At 41.9% G+C, this 20,663-nt stretch overlaps 1 protein-coding gene across 1 annotated transcript in view; it reads left to right on the forward strand.

Moving 5' to 3' along the window:
* CLCN1 (chloride voltage-gated channel 1) overlaps positions 1–20,663 on the forward strand; it is a gene marked incomplete at its 3' end in the record, with an annotated part of 42,653 nt that overhangs the window by 9,767 nt on the left and 12,223 nt on the right. Inside the window, exons 6-12 of the mRNA XM_082303940.1 lie at positions 280–357; positions 3,831–3,909; positions 6,867–6,992; positions 13,906–13,990; positions 16,565–16,666; positions 19,022–19,106; positions 19,533–19,682. Coding sequence (XP_082160066.1) covers positions 280–357; positions 3,831–3,909; positions 6,867–6,992; positions 13,906–13,990; positions 16,565–16,666; positions 19,022–19,106; positions 19,533–19,682 — 705 coding nt within the window. The remainder of the gene's footprint in view (positions 1–279; positions 358–3,830; positions 3,910–6,866; positions 6,993–13,905; positions 13,991–16,564; positions 16,667–19,021; positions 19,107–19,532; positions 19,683–20,663) is intronic.

A 20,663-nucleotide genomic window follows, 5' to 3' on the forward strand; every position in this document is an offset into this window, starting at 1 on the left:
TTCTTTCTTTTGCCACCATTCCTCTTCTCAAAGCTCTGCTCTTCCCAGCAACACTTATCTTCCATAGGCCATTTTCCTTCTACTTTGAAAGGCTTGATATAGAAAATATCAAAGAACTAAAGTCAGGTAGTCTTTAAGAGGGGGAAAAAACAAAAAAAAAAGAAGATTGGAGGACTGGCTGAGAGAGCCAAAGAGAAATTATGAAATCTGCAATGGCTAAATGGTTGTCAGTAACCAGAGGGTAACCCTCTCTGATTTTCTTCTCCTCTTCTCTTGCAGGGTCCTTTTGTGCATATTGCCAGTATCTGTGCTGCCGTACTCAGCAAGTTCATGTCAATCTTCTGTGGTGTGTATGAGGTAAGGCACATGTCTCTGCATACAGCTCTCCCACAGGTTGAACTCGTAAGACACATAGGATAGTACTGGTAGGCCACAAAACACAGGGGAAACATATGGACTGAAGTTCACCATACTGCTGTAGAGCAGTAAAATACAAGCCAAAGAAAATGGTAGTGGGAGGCCAGATATACAGTTAAATAACTGTGCAGGACCACCAATGTTACCAATTACACAGAGGGTGTTTAGGAATATGCATTTGACAAGTTTTCAATCTCATGATGCTGATACCTTTGCACTGTGATCATTGTCTGTATAAAAAAGTAGCTGCAGACAAAGATCAGTTTGTCTTTAAGCCAAATTTATACAGCATTGCTAATTATAGACACTGACACTATCTCTAGGCTTTTGCTGTCACAGAACAGCCTCTGCAGGCTGATCACTGTATTGACTAGTTGTATAAAAAAATCTATTAACTGCATATATAGCTAAACGTAGGAACTGCTTTACATACAGGCTCCTAGCAGAAACTGGCTGTGTAATACAACAATGAGAGGTGCTGTTCTACCTGAGTAGATCCTGTCTGTGCATAAGGACCAGATGTCACTGCTGAAGACCAGCTGACAGTACTAAAGACTGCACTAAAGTGTGTAGAGCCTGCTATTTGTAATAGCAATGGCTGAATCTGCTGCTGGCTGTTGCTTTGTTTCATTGTTCTGGATCCTAACCCCTTGGCTTTGCTCCCTCTAACCCCAGCATGCCCTTCTCTGGCTGCACTCTCTGTTCCAGAATGTGCATAGGCAGCTCGACCTCCTGGTGGCGGCTTGCGCAGTTGGAGTTGGATGTTGCTTCGGGGCTCCTCTTGGAGGCAAGTGTCTTCCTATATGTGACATTTAATGTACAACTCATTTAGCCTCTTGCTGTGAGATCTCCTGCTCTCAGGCAGGTTCTCCACAGATACCTCTCCGCTCTAGCGACGAGTTCTTTCTTTTCTCGTGTAACCGGTGGCAGCGAAAGAAAGGGAAGGTCATAGGAAAAGTGACACCTATTAATGTACTGATTTCTAATGATGCAGCTTATTCAGTCCCTGCTGGCCATGGACATTGTTCAACTTGGAGAGCACCAAGGTCCAGTCAGCATGGGTTTATGAAAGGCAGGTCCTGCTTCACTGACCTGATCTCCTTCTATGGCAAGGTGACCCACTTAGTGGATGAGGGAAAGGCTGTGCATGTTATCTACTTGGACTTTAGTAAGGCCTTTGACACCGTTTCCCACAGCATTCTCCTGGAGAAACTGGCTGCTCATGGCTTGGACGGACGTACTCTTTGCTGGGTAAAAAACTGGATGGTCAGGTCCAAAGAGTTGTGGTGAATGGAGTTAAATACAGTTGGTGGCCGGTCACAAGTGGTGTCCCCAGGGCTCAGTATTGGGGCCAGTTCTGTTTAATATCTTTATCAATGATCTGGATGAGGGGATCGAGGGCCCCCTCAGTCAGGTTGCAGGTGACACCAAGTTGGGTGGAAGTGTCGATCTGCTGGAGGGCAGGGAGGCCCTGCAGAGGGCCCTGGCCAGGCTGGACCGATGGGCCCAGGCCACTGGGTGAGGGTCAACAAAGCTCAGGGCCGGGTCCTGCACTTGGGTCACAACAGCCCCGTGCACCGCTGCAGGCTTGGGGAGGAGCGGCTGGAGAGCTGCCTGGCAGAAAAGGACCTGGGGGTGTTGGTCAACAGCCGTCTGAATATGAGCCAGCAGTGTGCCCAGGTGGCCGAGGTGGCCAATGGCATCCTGGCTTGCATCAGGAATAGCGTGGCGAGCAGGACTAAGGCAGTGATCGTCCCCCTGTGCTCAGCACTGGTGAGGCCACACCTTGAATTCTGTGTTCAGTGTTGGGCCCCTCACTACAAGAAGGACATCGAGGTGCTGGGGCGCATCCAAAGAAGGGAAATGAAGCTGGTGAAGGGTCTAGAGCACAAGTCTTATGAGGAGCAGCTGAGGGAGCTGGGGTTGTTTAGTCTGGAGAAGGGGAGGCTGAGGGGAGACCTTATCTCTCTCTACAACTGCCTGAAAGGAGGTTGTAGCAAGGCAGGGGTCAGTCTCTTTTCCCAAGTAACAAGCAACAGGATAAGAGGAAACAGCCTCAAGTTACACCAGGGGAGGTTTAGGTTGGATATTAGGAAAAATTTATTCACCGAAAGGGTGGTCAAGCATTGGAACAGGCTGCCCAGGGAAGTGGTTGAGTCCCCATCCCTAGAGGTCTTTAAAAGCCGGGTAGATGTGGTGCTTAGGGACATGGTTTAGTGGTGGACTTGGCAGCGCTGGGTTAACGGTTGGACTCGATGATCTTAAGGGTCTTTTCCAACCTAAATGAATCCCATCCCCGTTCTGGACATGATTATGTCTTAAGGCCACAGGGGCACTAATAGGGGCCAGAAGTTACTTAGGACAAAGCTGTGGATAAGGAGACATTATTCTGGGTCAGGGAATGGTTCATGGCCCTTTTTTGTTGGGCTGTGCAGAGATAGCCTTGAGACACCTCTTGGTTGAGGCTCTATCAAGCACCTGCTCAGTTAAACAGGAGTTCATGGCCTTCTGGCCCTAGAATTCAGCCTGGCCACTTAGATTCCCACCATAACACATGACCACCCTTTCTCAAAACTCTCGTGGGAGATCTAACAGGCTTCTTCAGGAACACGTGATAGTAGAAAGTACCAGATACACAGGCTTTTAACACTGGTGTATTATACAACACCTAGGATTTAGACAAAAGACAAGAAAATGTATCATCTGCTCAACTTTCACCATTCTCAGGCATTTCAGGGCCAAATCTTGGAGAAAGAGTGGGAGAGCATTTTCTTTCTTTCAACAGCTTTATGTCTTCCAACACTGTCTCAGGAGAGACTCTACCTTTTATACCTTCCTTTTCCCTTTATTATGGTGATTGATTATTTTCACCAGGACAGCACAATTCTTTACTAGGTGATCTGTTACCTGCTCACCTACCCAGGGTGACAGGACCTTCACCATCTGCCCACACTTGGTTCTGGATATGCATGTGCCTTGTGCACACAGACTCACGGGGTGGGTTTTTTGAGGCACTTTCTGGTGCCTGTGCATCCTGAGATTCCCTGCCAAAGTAAAAGAGGTGGAGTAAAACATACGTATGTGCCCTCCACTCTCTGGAGGATTTTCCATGAGACATTTCTTCTACAGTGACAGAAATGTTCATGTTTCAATGAAAGATGAGATGCTGCCTTCTCCACGTGTCTTGAAGATGTGACTCCAGGTATATGCCCGTCATGTGCCAGGTCTTGTCTTTTGAATATTTTTAAGCCATCCAGAAGGGAGGAGTAAGATAAATAGAGCTGTAACTCTAAGAGTGGTGACAGAGCTGGGTGACAGCATGTGGCCGTACCTGCCAATTCTGTTACTCACTCTCTGCTTGCTTTCCTTCTTTCTTCTGTTTGTCTGTCTCTCTTTGTCTCTTTCACCAGTAGCAGCCATATTATTATACGGATGTCCTGACCGTGGGTTGCGCTGTGGGGGTCGGCTGCTGCTTTGGGACACCACTTGGAGGCAAGTGGCTGTTCTGTTTCCTTTTTCTCAGGTACCTAAATCCTCTCCTGCCTAGTCCTCTTCTCCTCTCCCCCTTTCCTGCACTGTATTTTTGATCTGTCATCTACCTTGAACAAAGAAGCTTACCTTTACTGTTAGCAACCTCCCCAGCATCTCTGACACAGTCATTTGTCCACATGTTGTCAGCCTTCTGGAGGCAAGAGGGGAAGGCTCTCTAGAACAGTGGTCTCCAAATTGAGGTGTGCATACCCCAGGGGGTGCACAAGATGATCCATTGGGGTGTGGGAAGAAAATATTGGAAATTCTATTTTTTTTATCTAAAAAAATAAGAAATTAAGGTTTACTAATATGCAGTATACGTATTGGCACTGGTGCCCGCACTCAGTCCGTATGTTGGATGGCCACTTGTCAACATACAGTACATGAGGTGTCCTGGGTGCCGAGATGTTCACAGTCGGTTGAGGGTTGACGGTGCCCTCACTCATTTGCTCGCTTTCAGCATATTGCAATGTGTTGCAATCAGTGTGTGCCCACTTAAGTGGATTTACGGATTATATTATCTAGTGTTAACTAAACTAACCCTCACAAAACGGACAAGTGGCTTAAAAAGATTCCTGCAAAGAGACCATGGATTGAAGATAATACTAATAATGCGAGCACAGACGAATGACAAGAAAATGGCAGAGCTGACACTTCTCCTACTCCTAGTACAAGCTCTTAATCAGCCACATTACGAGGTAAAAACAATGACCAGCTAATCAGATCTGACAAGACGTTGGCCAAAAAAATAAACATTATCAAAGACTACTTGAAGTAGGGATTTAGATCTGCTGTCATTAACCATGAACCTCACCCTAAGTGTATATTGTGCTTTGAGAAGTAAGCTAATGATGGTATGAAGCCGTCAGAATTAGCACGACATTTAGAAACTAAGCATCCAGAACATGAAGACAAACCACTATGTTTTTGTCAGCGATGTTTCAAGCTATATGATATTCGATCCAGTACTTTACAAAATTTCACTGAACTTAATGATAAATGTTTAGAAGCCTGCTTTGAGGTTTCTTACTGCGTAGCAAAAGACAAAAAGCCACATACCACTGGGGAAACACTTGTTCTTCCTGCCACGGTGAAAATGGCTGAAATAATAACACACAGAAAGCAATACGGCGGCAAACTAAAATGCTTTCCTTTGTCAGCAAACACTGTTGGAAGACGCATAGAAAACATTGCTGAAGACTTGAAGAAACAAGTATCAGTACAAATTACACAGTGTGAGGCTTGCTATGCAGCTGGATGAAAGTACAGATGTTTCTGACATGTCTCAGCTTATGGTATTTGCTAGATTCTGTTTCGGTAGTGAAATACATGAAGAACCACTTTCTGTGAGCCACTAAAGGAAAGATCTACCAGAGAAGCTATATTCTCAACAGTAAATTACTTCTTTAATAAAAATGTTTTATGGAAAAGCTGTGCAAGTGTAACAACCGGTGGAGCGGCTGCTTTGACTAAGAAAAGGATTTCATGGTAAGGTTACATAGATAGCACCACACCTGAAATTCGTTCACTGCATTGTTCATAGGCAAGGTATTGCAGCAAAGAAACGGGAGCCAGACGTGCACAAAGTGCTATAGGATGTCATTGATGTGGTTAATTTCATAAAAACAAGACCTTGAAACAGCAGAATCTTTACAATACTTTGTGTGAGATAGGGAGTGGCCATGAAAATCCTTTGTACCATACAGACATTTGCTGGTTTTTAAAAGAGTTGTTGAATTTAAACACCAGTTACATCTAACAGTTACATTAAGTGGTTGAGTCTCCATCCCTAGAGGTATTTAAAGAACGGATAGATGTGGTGCTCGAGGACATGGTATAGTGGTGGACTTGGCAGTGAGAGGTTAGCAGTTGGACTCGATGATCTTAAGGGTCTTTTCCAACCTTGACGATTCTATGATTCTATGATATTTTTCTTTTACAAAAAGACAAGTGTTCTGAATTTACTGATCTTTCTTTTCTGTGATTGCAAGCGTCTGTCAGTAGCATGCTACCTAGCAGTTATTTTTGAAAAAATAAACATACTTGATGTATGCCTTCAAGGTGAAAGTGATGTTCTAACAGTGGGTAAGAAAGTAACTGCTTTTCAAAAGAAATTTGTGGAAATGTTGTGAATTTGTTGCCAAATACAATGTAATTGTGTCACCTACGGAAACTCATACGTGTACGCTTAAAAAACTTGGAAACAGAACTTCCTAACCTGTTTATAAAGATCTTCCAGATTAAGTTTCAGTGGGTTTTGAACCCATTTGTTAAAGATATAAGAATTCAACACCTTCTGATTAGTTTGCAAGAACAACGGATTGACATCAGGGAAGATGGAAATTTACTATCCAAATTTCACCCCAAATCTTTGCATAAGGGATGGGATTGAAAAAACAGTATCATGTTTTAGTAAGCACAGCTAATGATGCATTTCTTGCATTTGGATCTATGTATCTTTGTGAGATATCTTTTTCAGCTATGACAGCCATTAAGACCAAGTATTGAAATAAACTGAACATAGAACCAGACCTTTGAATCACTGTATCACAGAGTGTTAAACCAAGATTTTAAAAAATAAAGAATATTTTTAGTGAGAACAAAAATTTTTTCCATTAATAAATAAACCAAATGATTTAAAAAAAATTATTTCATTTTTATCTCATCCTTTTTCAATTTCTATTTTTTGCATATGTTTTATATTGTACATAATATATTAGTACAGTAGAATATGTATATAATTTTTAAATAAATACATATATATTGGGGGGTATGTGCTCAAAAATTTTTTACTGATAGGGGTGCATGATCAAAGAAGTTTGGAGACCACTGCTCTAGAAGACTATTTAGAAGCCTCTCTCATGCTTCTAACATTACACTTCCAATTCTAACTTTGCTCCCTTTCCAACTCCTTCTAGGGGTCCTTTTCAGCATTGAGGTCACTTCTACGTACTTTGCTGTGCGCAATTATTGGAGAGGTTTCTTTGCAGCTACCTTTAGTGCCTTCATTTTCCGAGTCCTTGCCGTTTGGAACAAGGATGCAGGTAAGCTAAGAACCATTCCTACTCTCTTTGTACAAAAGTTGCTCTATTAATTTATTATTTTCCATCTTCCTTAAAACCACAACCTTGTATGATGTTTGAAACTTCGGCCATGACATGTGACTTCCAGCAGTACAGAAAGAAAGAGAAAGGCAAATATCCTATGTCATCGATTGCACAACCCAACCTATTCCTAGGTGTGCTGGGGATATGACTGAAAAATGACTGAATATGAGTCCTTGGCAAGTAAGAGGGCCCCTGCGGTGGGATTTTTGCCCCTACTCAGCATAATGTCAAGGCTGCAAACATAGAGGTATCCCATCATGGAGGATATAATACATACTACAGTGTATGCTGCTGCAATCTGCTGGAAATGCCATCATCTGCTTTGGTTATCTCTTGACTAGAAGCATAAAAAACAAATAGTCTAGAAAATTGAGACGATAAAATGGTTAGGAGGCTACAGGATTGGTAGGGTGTGACTGAAGGTCCTGAAAAAATAACTGTCTCATGTAACTGAAAAGCATGAGTGCAACATTTGGACAGACAGAAATAGCACAGAACAAGCTTGTTCAGGAGAGCATTAGCAGGACTACAAGTGGGAACAGTGACTTTCCGTTTGTGGACGCTGAAATTGTAAGGGACCATCTGTGTCAGCTGAATGTTCACAAGTCCATGGGGCCTGATGGGATTCATCCCAGAGTACTGAAGGAGCTAGTGGATGTTATGGCAGGACCCCTCTCAATCATCTACCAAAGGCCTTGCAAGCCTGGGGAGGTCCCTGCAGACTGGAAATGTTATTCCAATCTACAAAAAAGGGTGTGGGGAAGACCCAGGGAACTACAGAGCTGTTAGTCTAACCTCAGGACCTGGAAAAATTATGGAGAAGATCATACCGAGTATTATTGACAGGCCTTTAAAGAACAGTGCAATCATCAGGCACAGTCAACATGGGTTCACAAAGGGAAAGTCCTGTCTAGCTAATTTGATATCCTTCTATGATCTGCCTAGAGGATGAAGGGAAGGTAGTCGATGTAGTTTTTCTGGATTTTAGTATATTGATACTGTACCTCACGGCATCCTTCTGGACAAGTTGTCCAACTGTGGGATGAGAAGGTACACGGTGCGCTGTGTGAAGAACTGGCTGAACGGCAGGGCTCAAAGGGTTGTAGTGAATGGGGCTACATCTGGCTGGTGACTGTTCACCAGCGGTGTTCCTCAGGGCCCAATTCTAGGGCCAGTTCTGTTCAGTATTTTTATCAATGATCTGGATGCAGGAGTTGAACGCGCCATTAGCAAGTTTGCTGATGATACCAAACTGGGAGGTGCTGTTGACTCTCTTGAGGGACAAGAGGCCTTGCAGAGGGATCTAGATAGATTGGAGCATTGGGCTATGATTAATGGGATGAAATTTAACAAGTCCAAATGCCGGATTCTGCACCGGGGATGGAGGAATGCCGGACACGAGTATAAACTGGGAGAGGAGTGGCTGGAGAGCAGCCCTGCAGAAGGGGATCTGGGGGTGCTGGTTGACAGCAGGCTCAATACGAGTCAGCAGTGTGCCCTGGCAGCCAAGAGGGCAAACTGCATCCTGGGCTGCATCAAACACAGCATAACCAGCCAGCCAAAAGAGGTGATTATCCCGCTGTATTCAGCATTGGTGCAGCCCCACCTTGAATACTGTGTGCAGTTCTGGGCCCCACAATTTAAGAAGGATGTGAAGGTACTTGAATGCATCCAGAGGAGGGCAACAAAGCTGGTGAAAGGGCTGGAGGCATGTCCTCTGAGGAATGGCCAAGGACACTGAGTCTGTCTAGTTTGAAGAAAAGGAGGCTGAGGGGCGACCTCATTGCTCCCTACAGCTTCCTGAGGAGGGGAAGTGGAGAGGGAGGTGCTGATCTCCATGGGATCCAGTGATAGGACACATGGGAATGGTTCAAAGCTGCACCGGGGGAGGTTTAGACTGGACATTAGGAAGCATTTCTTTACTGAGAGGGTGGTCAAACACTGCAACAGGCTTCCTAGAGAGGTGGTCGATGCCCCAAGCCAGTCAGAGTTTAAGAGGCATTTGGACAATGCCCTTAATAACATGCTTTACCTTGGTCAGCCCTGAACTGGTCAGGCAGTTGGACTAGATGATCACTATACGTCCCTTCCAACTGAAATAGTCTATTCTATTCTATTCTATTCTATTCTATTCTATTCTATTCTATTCTATCCTAGATATTGTGGGAATGGCAGAAGGCTGCCATTTCTTTGTAAACTTCTTACTTATAATGTCTTTATCTTTTATTCTTGGAGTTATATCTATTTTATTGATCTGAGCTCCATGTGGGCAGTTCCCTTACTTAAAACTGCTATAACTTATGTCTCTCTTGACTTCACAGAGTTGGATTTTTTTTTGTGCTAAAACATTATTTGGCTTGAATAGCCTCTTGAATATAGAAAGTGGCTGCACTTTCTATGTAGAAAGTGACTACATCTTTGTCTGTGAAACACTACCTCATATTGAGGTGTATTCAACTGTCAGATCTGTCACAAAAAATATATCTTTCTGTTGTTTCCAGAAGAAAATATAAGAAATTCAAAGACAGATGACAGGAGATAATCTCCTATCCTTCACTTTATCTACTTAGCTCCCTTTCTGATTTCTCAAATCATTAGAAATTAGCTTAATCCTGAAACGTCTTGATTTCTGTACCTTCTTCAAAATCATCCAGACAGCTTTAATACCCACATTAATGGCTCCTTACATTCTGCTTCATTGACTGTCTGGGTTAAAAAATTCCATGATCCAATTGTCTATGAAAAAATAGTTCCTTTTCATAGTTCTGAATTTTCTTTGTCTGTGTTGCCAGTCTCCTTGTCCTTGTATTAAGGAACTAGAAACTTTTGTCTAGCGAAGTCATTCATTATTTTATGATCCTTTATCATGCCTGCTCTAACTTATCTTTCATGTCTTTTCTTGCTCATTTCCTTCTGAAAGTTCCAAGCCCGGTCTTTTCAGTCTTTGTTCATGCAAGGGGCTTTCGTAGGCTCCCTCTCTGATGTCTTCACAATCTCTAAAGTCTTGTCTACTCCCAGAAGTTATGCACTTGGTAGATAAGCGGAAGTCTTTGTGCTAGTTTCCTGTACGGCTAAAGAAAGCCTTTGTATGATGTGGGTTAATGTACTTAAAAGTGGAAGAAACTTCTTCCCTTAATGTGCACTATGCATATCTACCTGTAACGTTCATGTGAAACATGTAAACTATTGCAAATTCATACATAATATGTGATCTAACTTTTCTGCTTAGGCAAGCATTTGCCATCTTCTTCCAGAATATTTTTGAGATAAAATGATCAGAGTTCCAAGCAGATGTGGCTATCAAATGGATTTATGGGGTGGAAGGCATTACAATACTGCAATGCAATACTGTAATACCATTGTAATACCATTTTTATGCAGCTTTTACACATTTCTAGCAGCCGCAGTTAGGAAAAAGGTAAAAAGACCATTTTCTTAGAGCTCTCTACACTGATCCAACTCTCTTTCTTGAAATACTATTGTTAAATTAGATTCCTTTCTAATGTATCAATAACCTTCCCCCACTATATTACTTTGCATTCATCAACACAGAACATTGCCTTTCACATGCAGTCTTCTCTGCTTCCAATCAGGGCAAACTGATTCAGTACCACATGCAGATTTTGCTGTCTTTCTCGGAAAATTCATAACCATAGAATCATAGAAAGGTTTAGTTTGGAAAAGACCCCTGGAGCTCTCTACTCCAAAATCCTGCTTACAGCAGGGACAACTTTCCACTGCCTCTCTGGGCATCTGTTCCAGTGCTGAACCACTCCTCCAAAAAGAACCATTTGTTCATTATATGTCGACAAAATTCCCTTGTTGCAAGTTGTGCCCATTACCTTTCTTTCTTTCACTATGTCTTTACAACTTCCCCATGAGGTAGGGGAGACTGGTGTCAGAACCCCCTTGGGCCTTCTTCTTTCCAGGCTGAGTAGAGCTAGCTCCTGCAGCCTCTCCCTGGACCATCTTGGGGCTCGCCACTGGGCTCTCTCCAGTTCTGTAACATTTCATTTGTACTGGGTTCTCTAGATGTGGCTTCTTCAGTGCCATAAAGAAGGAAATAGTCACCACTGTCAACCAGCTGGTTGTGCTTTTGCTGATGCGGCCCAGTATATGGTTAGCTTTCACTGCCACAAGGGCACATAATAAGCATCATATCCACCAGGATCCGCTGGCATGAGAGCAGAGCTTTTCCTGTTCGCTAGGCCACCAGACTGTACCAATACACGTGCCGTTCCAGGTACAGAACTAAATATTTGTCTTTGTTGAAATTATGATGTTCGTACTGGTCAGCTCCTCCAGTTTGTGGAGGCCGCTCTGAACGAAGCCCCCCAGGTGACAAACCACCCCTTTTTCTCCCTCCCCAGTTCAGTATGGTCACTGATGAATGAGTTCCAACCTGTCATCCAGGACATTGATGCAGATGTTAAACAGAATCAGCTCCAATATTGGCCTCTGAAGAAATCCATTCAAATCCATCCACAGGGCCCCAAGACAACAATTAGCAACTCCTGCTACATGTGTACTATGACATGTGTCATTACACGTCTGACCTGATAAACTCACTTCTTTTCTCTCTCTGGGCTAGCTTCTGATCCATGGTAATATTTTCCCTTTTGCTGTTTGATCAGTGGGCCTCTACATGAGGCTCCACAGCCTCATGTGGGACCTCTCAATAATCTAAATAAACACCATTCCCCTTAATCTGGTTTTACTATTTTGTTCCAAAACTCCACGTCACAAAGTTTTTATTAATTTGAATTATCCTTCTGGGTTTTTTCCTTGGCTTTGAGGTTCAAAACAGGTATTTCCAGGGTTGTGCTTGCTTTTAAAATCTATATGTATTTAAGCAGTTTGCCAGATGCTAATGAACAGCTCTCTTTGTACTTTACCACATTGCTCCACAACCTTCTTAAACACCTAAGCTACCCATCGGTCTCCCTCCAGTCCCTGGAAGCCCTGATGCTCATTAGAGAAGGTGGATTATTTTTTTAAATAGCTCATCCACCTCATTCCTAATCTGCCTCAGATCTCCATGCCTTTTAAATCCGCAGCTTGTTTAACACCTCTTTTATCGTCATTTTTTACATCCAAGCTGCATCATTGCTACCAGGAGAGTAGGGAAGGTAGGGAAGCCATCAGAGTAGACAGGTGCAAATAAGTTGTGTAGCATCTCACCAAAATTCTTTTCTTTCTTAGACCCACAATATCTTTGCTGCCTTCTGGATACTGATGGCTTTGTTGGCTGGCTTTACACCATTATCTGTACTTTCCAAATAACATCTGGCCCATTCCAGTTGGCTGCTACAACTTAGGCCCCTGTTTGCTAATCACAGAAGACTGGAGTTCTGCAATTTGCGGGATTTCTGTTTTACCATGTCCCAAGCCTTCATCTTATTTGCCATAGTGTTTTACACCTTGCCTTCCTCCTGCTCTTTCTGATCACTTCTACACATGGCTCAGTGGTATTTTAAAGTTCAAAGCTTTTTTAAGTAGACTTTCCCATTAACTAGACTTTCCTGTTTCTTTTTACTTCTCTTAACTTTCACCCTGAAAGAGCTACACTAAACTAGTAGAGTTTGTAGCCAATGGAGGGAAAAGGGCTTAGCTATGCAGTTTCAGGATGGCTTAGTCACTCAGGAAAGAGGACGAAGATAGGGGGGATGAATCTTTCTGTAGGAATCTCTTTCTGTCTTGTGGGAGTAGAGAGGGAACCTAGGAAGAGTCAGACTAAGTGCTGTGACTGTTTCCCTTTGCCCTGGTCATCTTTGCCCTGCTGTGGCAAAAACCTTTGAAAGCGAGCCCTACTATCCGTTTAATGCACTGTCATTTAGTGTCTTGGACTATCTGTTTTCTCAAAGTAAATTGAGATGATCCCTTTCTTGGGCCAATTTAACAAAAAAGACGATATCGTGCTTTTCACCATCTTCCCTCCCTGACTGTTCTTCCACCTCTCCCTTGTACCACCTCTGTGTTCGTTGACCCCTCCATTCAACTCACTGCCTTGGCAGAGGACTAACCCAGGAAAAGAGCAGATAGGTTTTCTGGTAGGTTTTAAAGAGGTAAAAGAACTCAGTGAAGGCTTTGACATGTGTCAGAGTGGGCCCAATGAGAGGGGAGAACCGTGCAACCGGGAGGGAAGGAACAGGGTGAAGAGACAGGGAGAGTAAGAGGTAAGTAAGTAAGTAAGAGTAAGTAACAGTAAGATCTTCCCATTTTGGATAGTAGCATGCTGTTAGACAGGCTTAGCTATCTTAGGTAATGTAACCCACAGAGATCTGATTAAATCATTGCTCTAAACCTGGTCCTGTCTGACCAATTAACAAGTAATTAATGCCTCCTGTAATTATCATGTAATGCTAGATTTTCACTGCTTCTTTTCTTTCCTCGTTGTGCAAACAATTCCTTCACCCAGGGCAAGCTGGGATTTATAGCCATCCTCACTCAGCTGCATTTCCACGCTGCACTAGATTCATAATTTGTACTTCACCTATTGGCATACAGATACTTACTGTTTCCACACAATTAGGTGCCTCCAGGTAAAAGCAGGACAGGTTTCAACATCTGAGTCATTTTAGCAGTGCAACACTGCCAGGATAGGTGAGCTGGAGAAGATGGTTCTTAGCGGATTTTTTCCATCTCTGATTTCTAAGACTTTCATTCTTTTGGTACCAGTCAAAAATTTTGCAGATGTAACTTCAGAGAGGATCTGAGTTTTGTTTCTAGAAGGCAATCACAACTGTGCGTGACACAGCTTCTCCAGCTATGTAAGCACTGCCTGCCTCAGCAAAGAGAGTTTTGAGAGTCATTATTCCCTTTCCTCCTCTACCTCTTTCTTCTCTCACAGTTACCATCACAGCCCTGTTCAGAACGAACTTTCGCATGGATTTCCCCTTTGATCTGCAAGAGCTGCCAGCATTTGCTGTGATAGGGTAAGTTCCCAGGAGCCTGGCTCCTTGCTCTGCAAAGGTTATCATGTGAGCTCTGTTAGGAATTCTTTTGCAAAACAGTTACAGCTCTTTTAAACGGTTTGAATGTCACAATTAAGGCCTCTGCATGTTGGGATTCCTCCTTCAGAAATGGTGCCCATGTAACACAACGGATAAGGAAGGAAATGCGGCTATTATCAAGCTGTTTGTTATTTCCTTTCCATATATCTTTTTCAGAAATTAAGTCCTGGGGAAAAAAAAAGTAAGTCTAACTGAGTCTAGGTTCTGGGTATAGTTTTACTGAAGGGCCTTTTAACCATGTTGATGGCATCCCCAAATGAACTGACCCAAAAAGTGTGGCCTTTTCACTTGACAAAAATGGGCCAAAAGATTTAACCAGGAAGTTTCCCTTTAAAAGGGAAAGGAATGGTTATCCTTTTCAAGAGAGGCTGGTACACTTGACATGGTGGCAAGGGTAACTGAACCGTAATTGGATCCAGTGAGAAAACCAGTTACTTTATTAAGATGAGCGTCAGTTTTATTTTATTCATGGAGATATCTGTGCTGGTTTCACTTGTGGAGGAAATTTTGGGAAAAGAAAGAATGAGCTTAAGAAAAATTAGAAGAGAATTGGGAAATACTAGAGAAAAACTGAGTTTGGAATTGCTGTGAGGAAAAGTCTTGGGTTAGAGCTTCAGAGAGGCTCCAGGGAAATCACTGCAGAGAATTAGCGAAGGGAATACGCTGAAGGAACAAATACCTGTGCTGGCATTGTGAACATATCCTGTTGCAAGACCTGGACCCAAGACCAGAAATATAGTTAAGGTTTTCCAGCTCCTTTTAGTAGGCTGCTCTCATATTCATTTACTTGAATATGAACTCAAGTGGGATTTTTTGAAGACATCAAATATGTTGAAAATCTATGAATATACAGGAGCTTTTGCTAGTAATATGTATCCACTTTATTCTTCTCCTTAAATTACTTGCATGCTGAACTCGGGGGGGGATCTATTTGTTTAGACTGGCAAGGACAAAGGTAATCCTTATGATTTACGGCTTGATAGAATGCAAATCTTCTTGTCATTCTGTTTTGAACGGAGTTGGCAGAGCTGGTTTTTTGCAGTACTGTACGTAGGCTAGGAAAGGAGTATATGACAACTGTGAAGTGCTTTCAAATGCCTAGGTGTCCAATGTGGTAGTTTAAAAGAAAAAAAGCTAAAGACTTGGATAGTCTTGGAGAAAGTCCTGATGCCAACATGGAATGCTCCAAATTCTCTTAACGCTAAGCCTCAAAGTTGAACTCTCTTTCTGTCCAATGTATTTCTTCACTTTCAGATAGGACAAAAAAACTGAGCCAACCCAAGCACTATCAACAGGTAGATCTTGTTCTTCTGTGTCAGCAAATGTTGTTAATTTGCAAAAGGTGTACAGGTGGAGCACTTCTCTTTTACTGACAAATTGATAGGCAGGAATGGAGGGATCTGTTTTTTAGTATAAAGTATTATAAAGAAATTCAGCTCACTGTGGAGCCTTTCAGCTTATATTGCCTAAGGGACTGGTCTATTTTAACAGTAGTGCTAAATAGTGCTGGCTTAAAATATTTAAGAGAAGCTCATTGGATGTGTTTTTTCTGTGAACAGCTTTATATTTAGTTTAAACTTGCTTCTATGCAATTTTTAAATGATCAAGCAGGATTTTTTCAACATACAACTTTTTAAGTGAGCTAAATTAATCTTTGAATGAGATTTGGCAAAGGCCTGTATAACATATAAGAAAGGAAAATTCCATTAAGTTAATAAATTAATAGAATGAAAATGTTATCTGTTTATCCTCAGTATTCTGAGGGTTAATTATTTTCCACATAAAATAATACTTCCCCTTACCAATTCTAAATGCTCTCTTTTTTCATTCTTTTTTTTTTTTTTTTTTTTTACTTCACCTTTCACTATTAGGCCCTATTTATCCAGGTCTCATTAAGCTAGAGAGCACAAGGATCAAGGCCAGTTCTTAGACAACTATACTTTTTTTGGCTTTATTAGGATCAGAAACATAGGCCTAAGTGATGAGGATCATAGAGATGACATACTTTGCTTTAGGCACAAGAGTTGCTATTACCTCTAATATTTGATGTAGGTGTATAATTTTGCTGAATCAGAGTTAAACTTCCTTCATTTTTTTCTATTTCCTGTTCCAACCTGATGTCTAAGTTCTGACAATACTGGGCTTTGCCCAGCTGCTCTTCTCCAGCCCCCACTGAGATCTGTCAGTCCTTTTTTACAGATTATTTTTACAGATTATTTTATAAGTTTTTATAGATGAGATTTCCCCCTCTACGCAAGAGAAAATTTAAGTGGTCAAATGGCATTGTGTGTGACAGAGAGGTCCAAAATAATCTCTCCCCTTTCATCAGGGAGTGAATGTCTTCAAGTGAGTTGCTGTAGGAGTAACCCTCTAGGTGACGTTTAAAAGACTTCATAAAGAGCTGAAGATGAAAAACACTTAAACTCAGTTTCTTGGTTGATGGCTTGTGTATTATCTGTTGTTTGATATCATTTTATTTCATTTTCTCCACTTTAGGATATGTTCTGGATTCCTTGGAGCATTTTTTGTTTATCTCAATCGCCAAGTGGTCCTATGCATCCGGCGCCATACAGCTCTGAGCCAGTTTCTCACCAAATAGTGAGTGCCTTTGAAGATATTCTTTTTAGGGACCAGATTTTTATACCTTACTGGTATTGGATAGTAAAAAAAATGCTTTCTGGAAGCTAGTAGAACTATTTCAAGTGTACAATAGTAAAAATACGAGAAACTGAAATTATATGAGAATACGATATCTGCAAACATCAAGAGAATTTGTTCTGAGCTGGATTTTCTTCTTGACCAGCCCCAATAGTTTCAGATAGCTTCCTGATTCAGAATGGAGACTCTGTAATATTCATTAAGAGGTGTCGTGGTTTAACCCTAGCTGGCAACTAAGCACCACACAACCAGTCGCTCACCCTCCCCCCGCCCCAGTGGGATAGAGGAGAGAATTGGGAAAAAAAAGTAAAACCCGTGGGTTGAGATAAAGACAGTTTAATGGGACAGCAGAGGAAGAGAAAACAATAATAATAATGGTGATGATAAAAGAATATACAAAACAAGTGATGCACAATGGAATTGCTCATCACCCGCCGACCGATGCCCAGCCCGTCCCTGAGCAGCGATCGCTGCTCCCTGGCCAACTCCCCCGGTTGATATACTGGGCATGATGCCATACGGTATGGAATAGCCCTGGGGCCAGTCTGGGCCAGCTGTCCTGGCTGTGCCCCCTCCCAGCTCCTTGTGCACCGGGCAGAGCATGGGAAGCTGAAGAGTCCTTGACCAGTGCAAGCCCTGCTCAGCAACAACTAAACCATCAGTGTGTTATCAACATTATTCTCATACTAAATCCAAACCACAACACTATGCCAGCTACTAGAACGAAAATTAACTCTATGCCAGCCAAAACCAGGACAAGGGAAACTACTGATTGGACAGAAAATGTTTTTAATTAGAAAATCAATGATTCTTAAGATCATGCTGCTTCTGCTTATTTTTTTTAGAATCTGTAAAAAATAAATTCAACATCATTTATATTTAAGAAAATGAAATACAACTGAAATCTGTGTCTTTAAAATCTAATTTTTTTAAATCAAAATGTAGGCAAAAATGTAAAGAATGTGCTGCAGCATTGCAATTACTGCATGAAGCAACCAAAAGCTGAAACTGATAGTAACCAAATGGTGTGAATCGCAGCATGGAAGAGAAATGCAAAACAAAATAAAAATCTTAGCAATAAAGGTTTTGCAGGGCACTTGAAGATACTTTTTTCCCCTCTCTAATAAAGTTATAACCTCCAAAGTTATAACCTGAAGAAGAAAAAGTGGCTAACTGTAAATCTCTTCAGTCTCTTTACAGAAGAGATCTGATGCTATGAGAATTTTTTAAGTTGAGAGGTGTGGAGGACCTACATTTCTTAGCAAGTTGCAGATCTGAGCAGAAGCAAACAACTACTCAAAGAGAAGCTCAAACTAACTTAATTTATTATATGGACGAAAAATTGTCTTTCTTCATTAAGTAGCGTTACCCACAAGCACAAGCAGAGTGATCAAACAAAGTTAATAGACAAGTGGAGCAGAGCCAGAAAAGCAGGAATTTACTTTAAACTTTTGACCAATTTCTCAGAATTTTGTAGGTTCTTAGACTGAAAGAAATTAAAGGTTATGTTTTGGTCTTCCTGAATACCACAGCATCTCAGCCAGAACTTCCTGTAGGGAACACAGTAATTTGTCAGGGGAGGCCTGACGGGATTAGTCCAGGATATGGAGGCAGCTTAGACTCATGTCGTCTTAGTGCCCATGAAGTGTCACAGTGTACCCAGAAACCCATCCTGGGACTGGACACAGCAGTAGGAAAACACAGATGGCTGCAGCTTGCTGTCCAGTTACGCCCCACTGGCCCAGCACAGCTAGACCCACTAGCCACCAAGGACACCTTTGCAAAAATTGTGACAGTCAGCAATTCAACGGAAAGAAAAGCAGTTTTTTTCATAAGAATTAATGCGATGGGGGATGCATGCATAAACGTATAAAAAAACCCTACATATAAATACACTAGGACGGGATACGTTGCATAGGGGATGAAGAGGCAAGACTGGCATAAACAGGACAAATGGAGGAGATGCTGGCTTTTGACGATAGGTCAACACATCATTGTAAATACGCATCCCCCCCATGTATTCAAGTCTGTGCATTTTGTACATCCCTCTCTCCCTCCATCCCTTCCATTACATTAATTCTGATGGGAAAAATGGCTTTGCTGACAGTTGAACTCTCTGTGAATGGTGATGATCAGTGGAGCAAGGTGTTAAATTGCCAGTAGCAGCACTCCAAAGCAATGGCTACAGATGTGGCAGAGAGTTTTCACAGAAATAAGAGTTCATAGTCCTGAAATGACAGTGCTACAAGAAAAGAATGTGAGGTTATATTTTAATAAACTTTTCTTCCTTTTCAGCCGCCTCATATACCCTGGGGTTATAACCTTCCTTATAGCAACGGTGACCTTTCCTCCAGGATTTGGGCAGTTCATGGCAGGAGAGGTGAGAGTGGGATGTGCGTTTGCAATTCCGTGCAGTTCTGCGGAACAGTCTCCCCTTATCCTGTGCCCCAATAAACCATAAGGTTTCATGTCATGGAAAGGGGAAGAAAGATTTGGGAGGAGTTTGGACTGAGGAGGGACTGTATTTTGAGACTTATGATCTCTGCTATCTCCTTCATATAAAACTTGAAAAAGGTCCACTCTCCTAAGCAAGTAATAAGGAAGATGCTACCCCATGTGCAAAAGTAGTTATCCTTTCACCAGTTCAGGTAAAGTTCCATCTCTCTTCCTGAAGGCTAAAAATGTGAATTAAGTCTCATAATCATGAATTACCAAAGGAAAAATCTCCTCCACTTTCTTGGAACAGGGGTAGAATATTTACTCCATCTAATCTCATGGTTCATGCCTGGGTTTTTTTGCTGTTTAGTTGATGCCACGGGAAGCCATCAGCTCTCTCTTTGATAACTATACCTGGGCAAAATACACAGGGGACCCTCAGATCCTAGGGAAATCTGCTGCCTGGATCCATCCCAAAGTCAGTGTCTTCATCATCATCCTGCTTTTCTTCCTCATGAAGGTAAGAAACCCAGTTCACCATAACCCTTTTCCACTCAGAGTGAATGTTCTTGATCCTTTGTAAAATAGTTTGTGAACTGCCAATGAGTACTTGCTGGGTATTGAATGAAGCACTACAACTGAAATGGGGTCTTACATCTTTTGAAGTGATTTTTGCCCGTCTTGAATGCAAGATTACTAAAATTATTAGGGAATAGTTTCCTGGCTTTAATCGAGTGACATCCTTCACTGCTCCCTAGGTCATCTTCCTCATGCACCCTGCTGAATGACCTTCAGTGCCCACTATGTTGGTAGGGAGGACTACGTCAGGAAAGATTTCTCAAGTTCCAGAAAAATGAGTAATTGAGTAAAAAGCTTTCAAATTATTTATATTTGGTCTAAATAAAGTCTAATACAGTCTACTTAATATTCCTGATTACAGATAGGAGACAAATAAGAATATGCAAACACAACCTATAGTTGTGTGAGGCTCAAGGATTTGTTAGCAGTACTGTAACTTGATGGAGAAATGCAGCTAAAAACAGGTTTGCTCACTTCTCAGAAAGCAACAGTGGATTAAATGTTCTGAGCTGACATGGTCTGTGGAAGTTGCAACTGAACGGATCAGCTGTGTAACTGACACATGACAGAGCAAGAGAAGAGATTTGAAAGAAGAAAACATTATATCCCAGTATTCAAAATACAAGTAGCAAGAAAGAGGTTTTCCTAAAGGGTAAAAAATAAAATATAAGGGTAAAAATATCATAGAAATGGTGATTTTTTTTTTTGTTGTTGCAAAGGAGCAGAAGAGCTGAGACCACCTTGCAATATCAGTTGAACATTTCAGTAGATCAGGAATGGACATCAGTGATTGATTGACACAGCTGATTCCACCTAAAGTAAAGCACCGTATCAAGTTTCTGACAGGCAGTTAAGGGTTCTGCTTCTGTGATAATTCTGATTATAGTGTATCAAGCAGATAAGGTCTCATTTACTTGAATAA

This window comes from Platalea leucorodia, assembly GCF_965183815.1.
Source record: "Platalea leucorodia genome assembly, chromosome: 2".
Lineage (NCBI taxonomy): Eukaryota > Metazoa > Chordata > Aves > Pelecaniformes > Threskiornithidae > Platalea > Platalea leucorodia.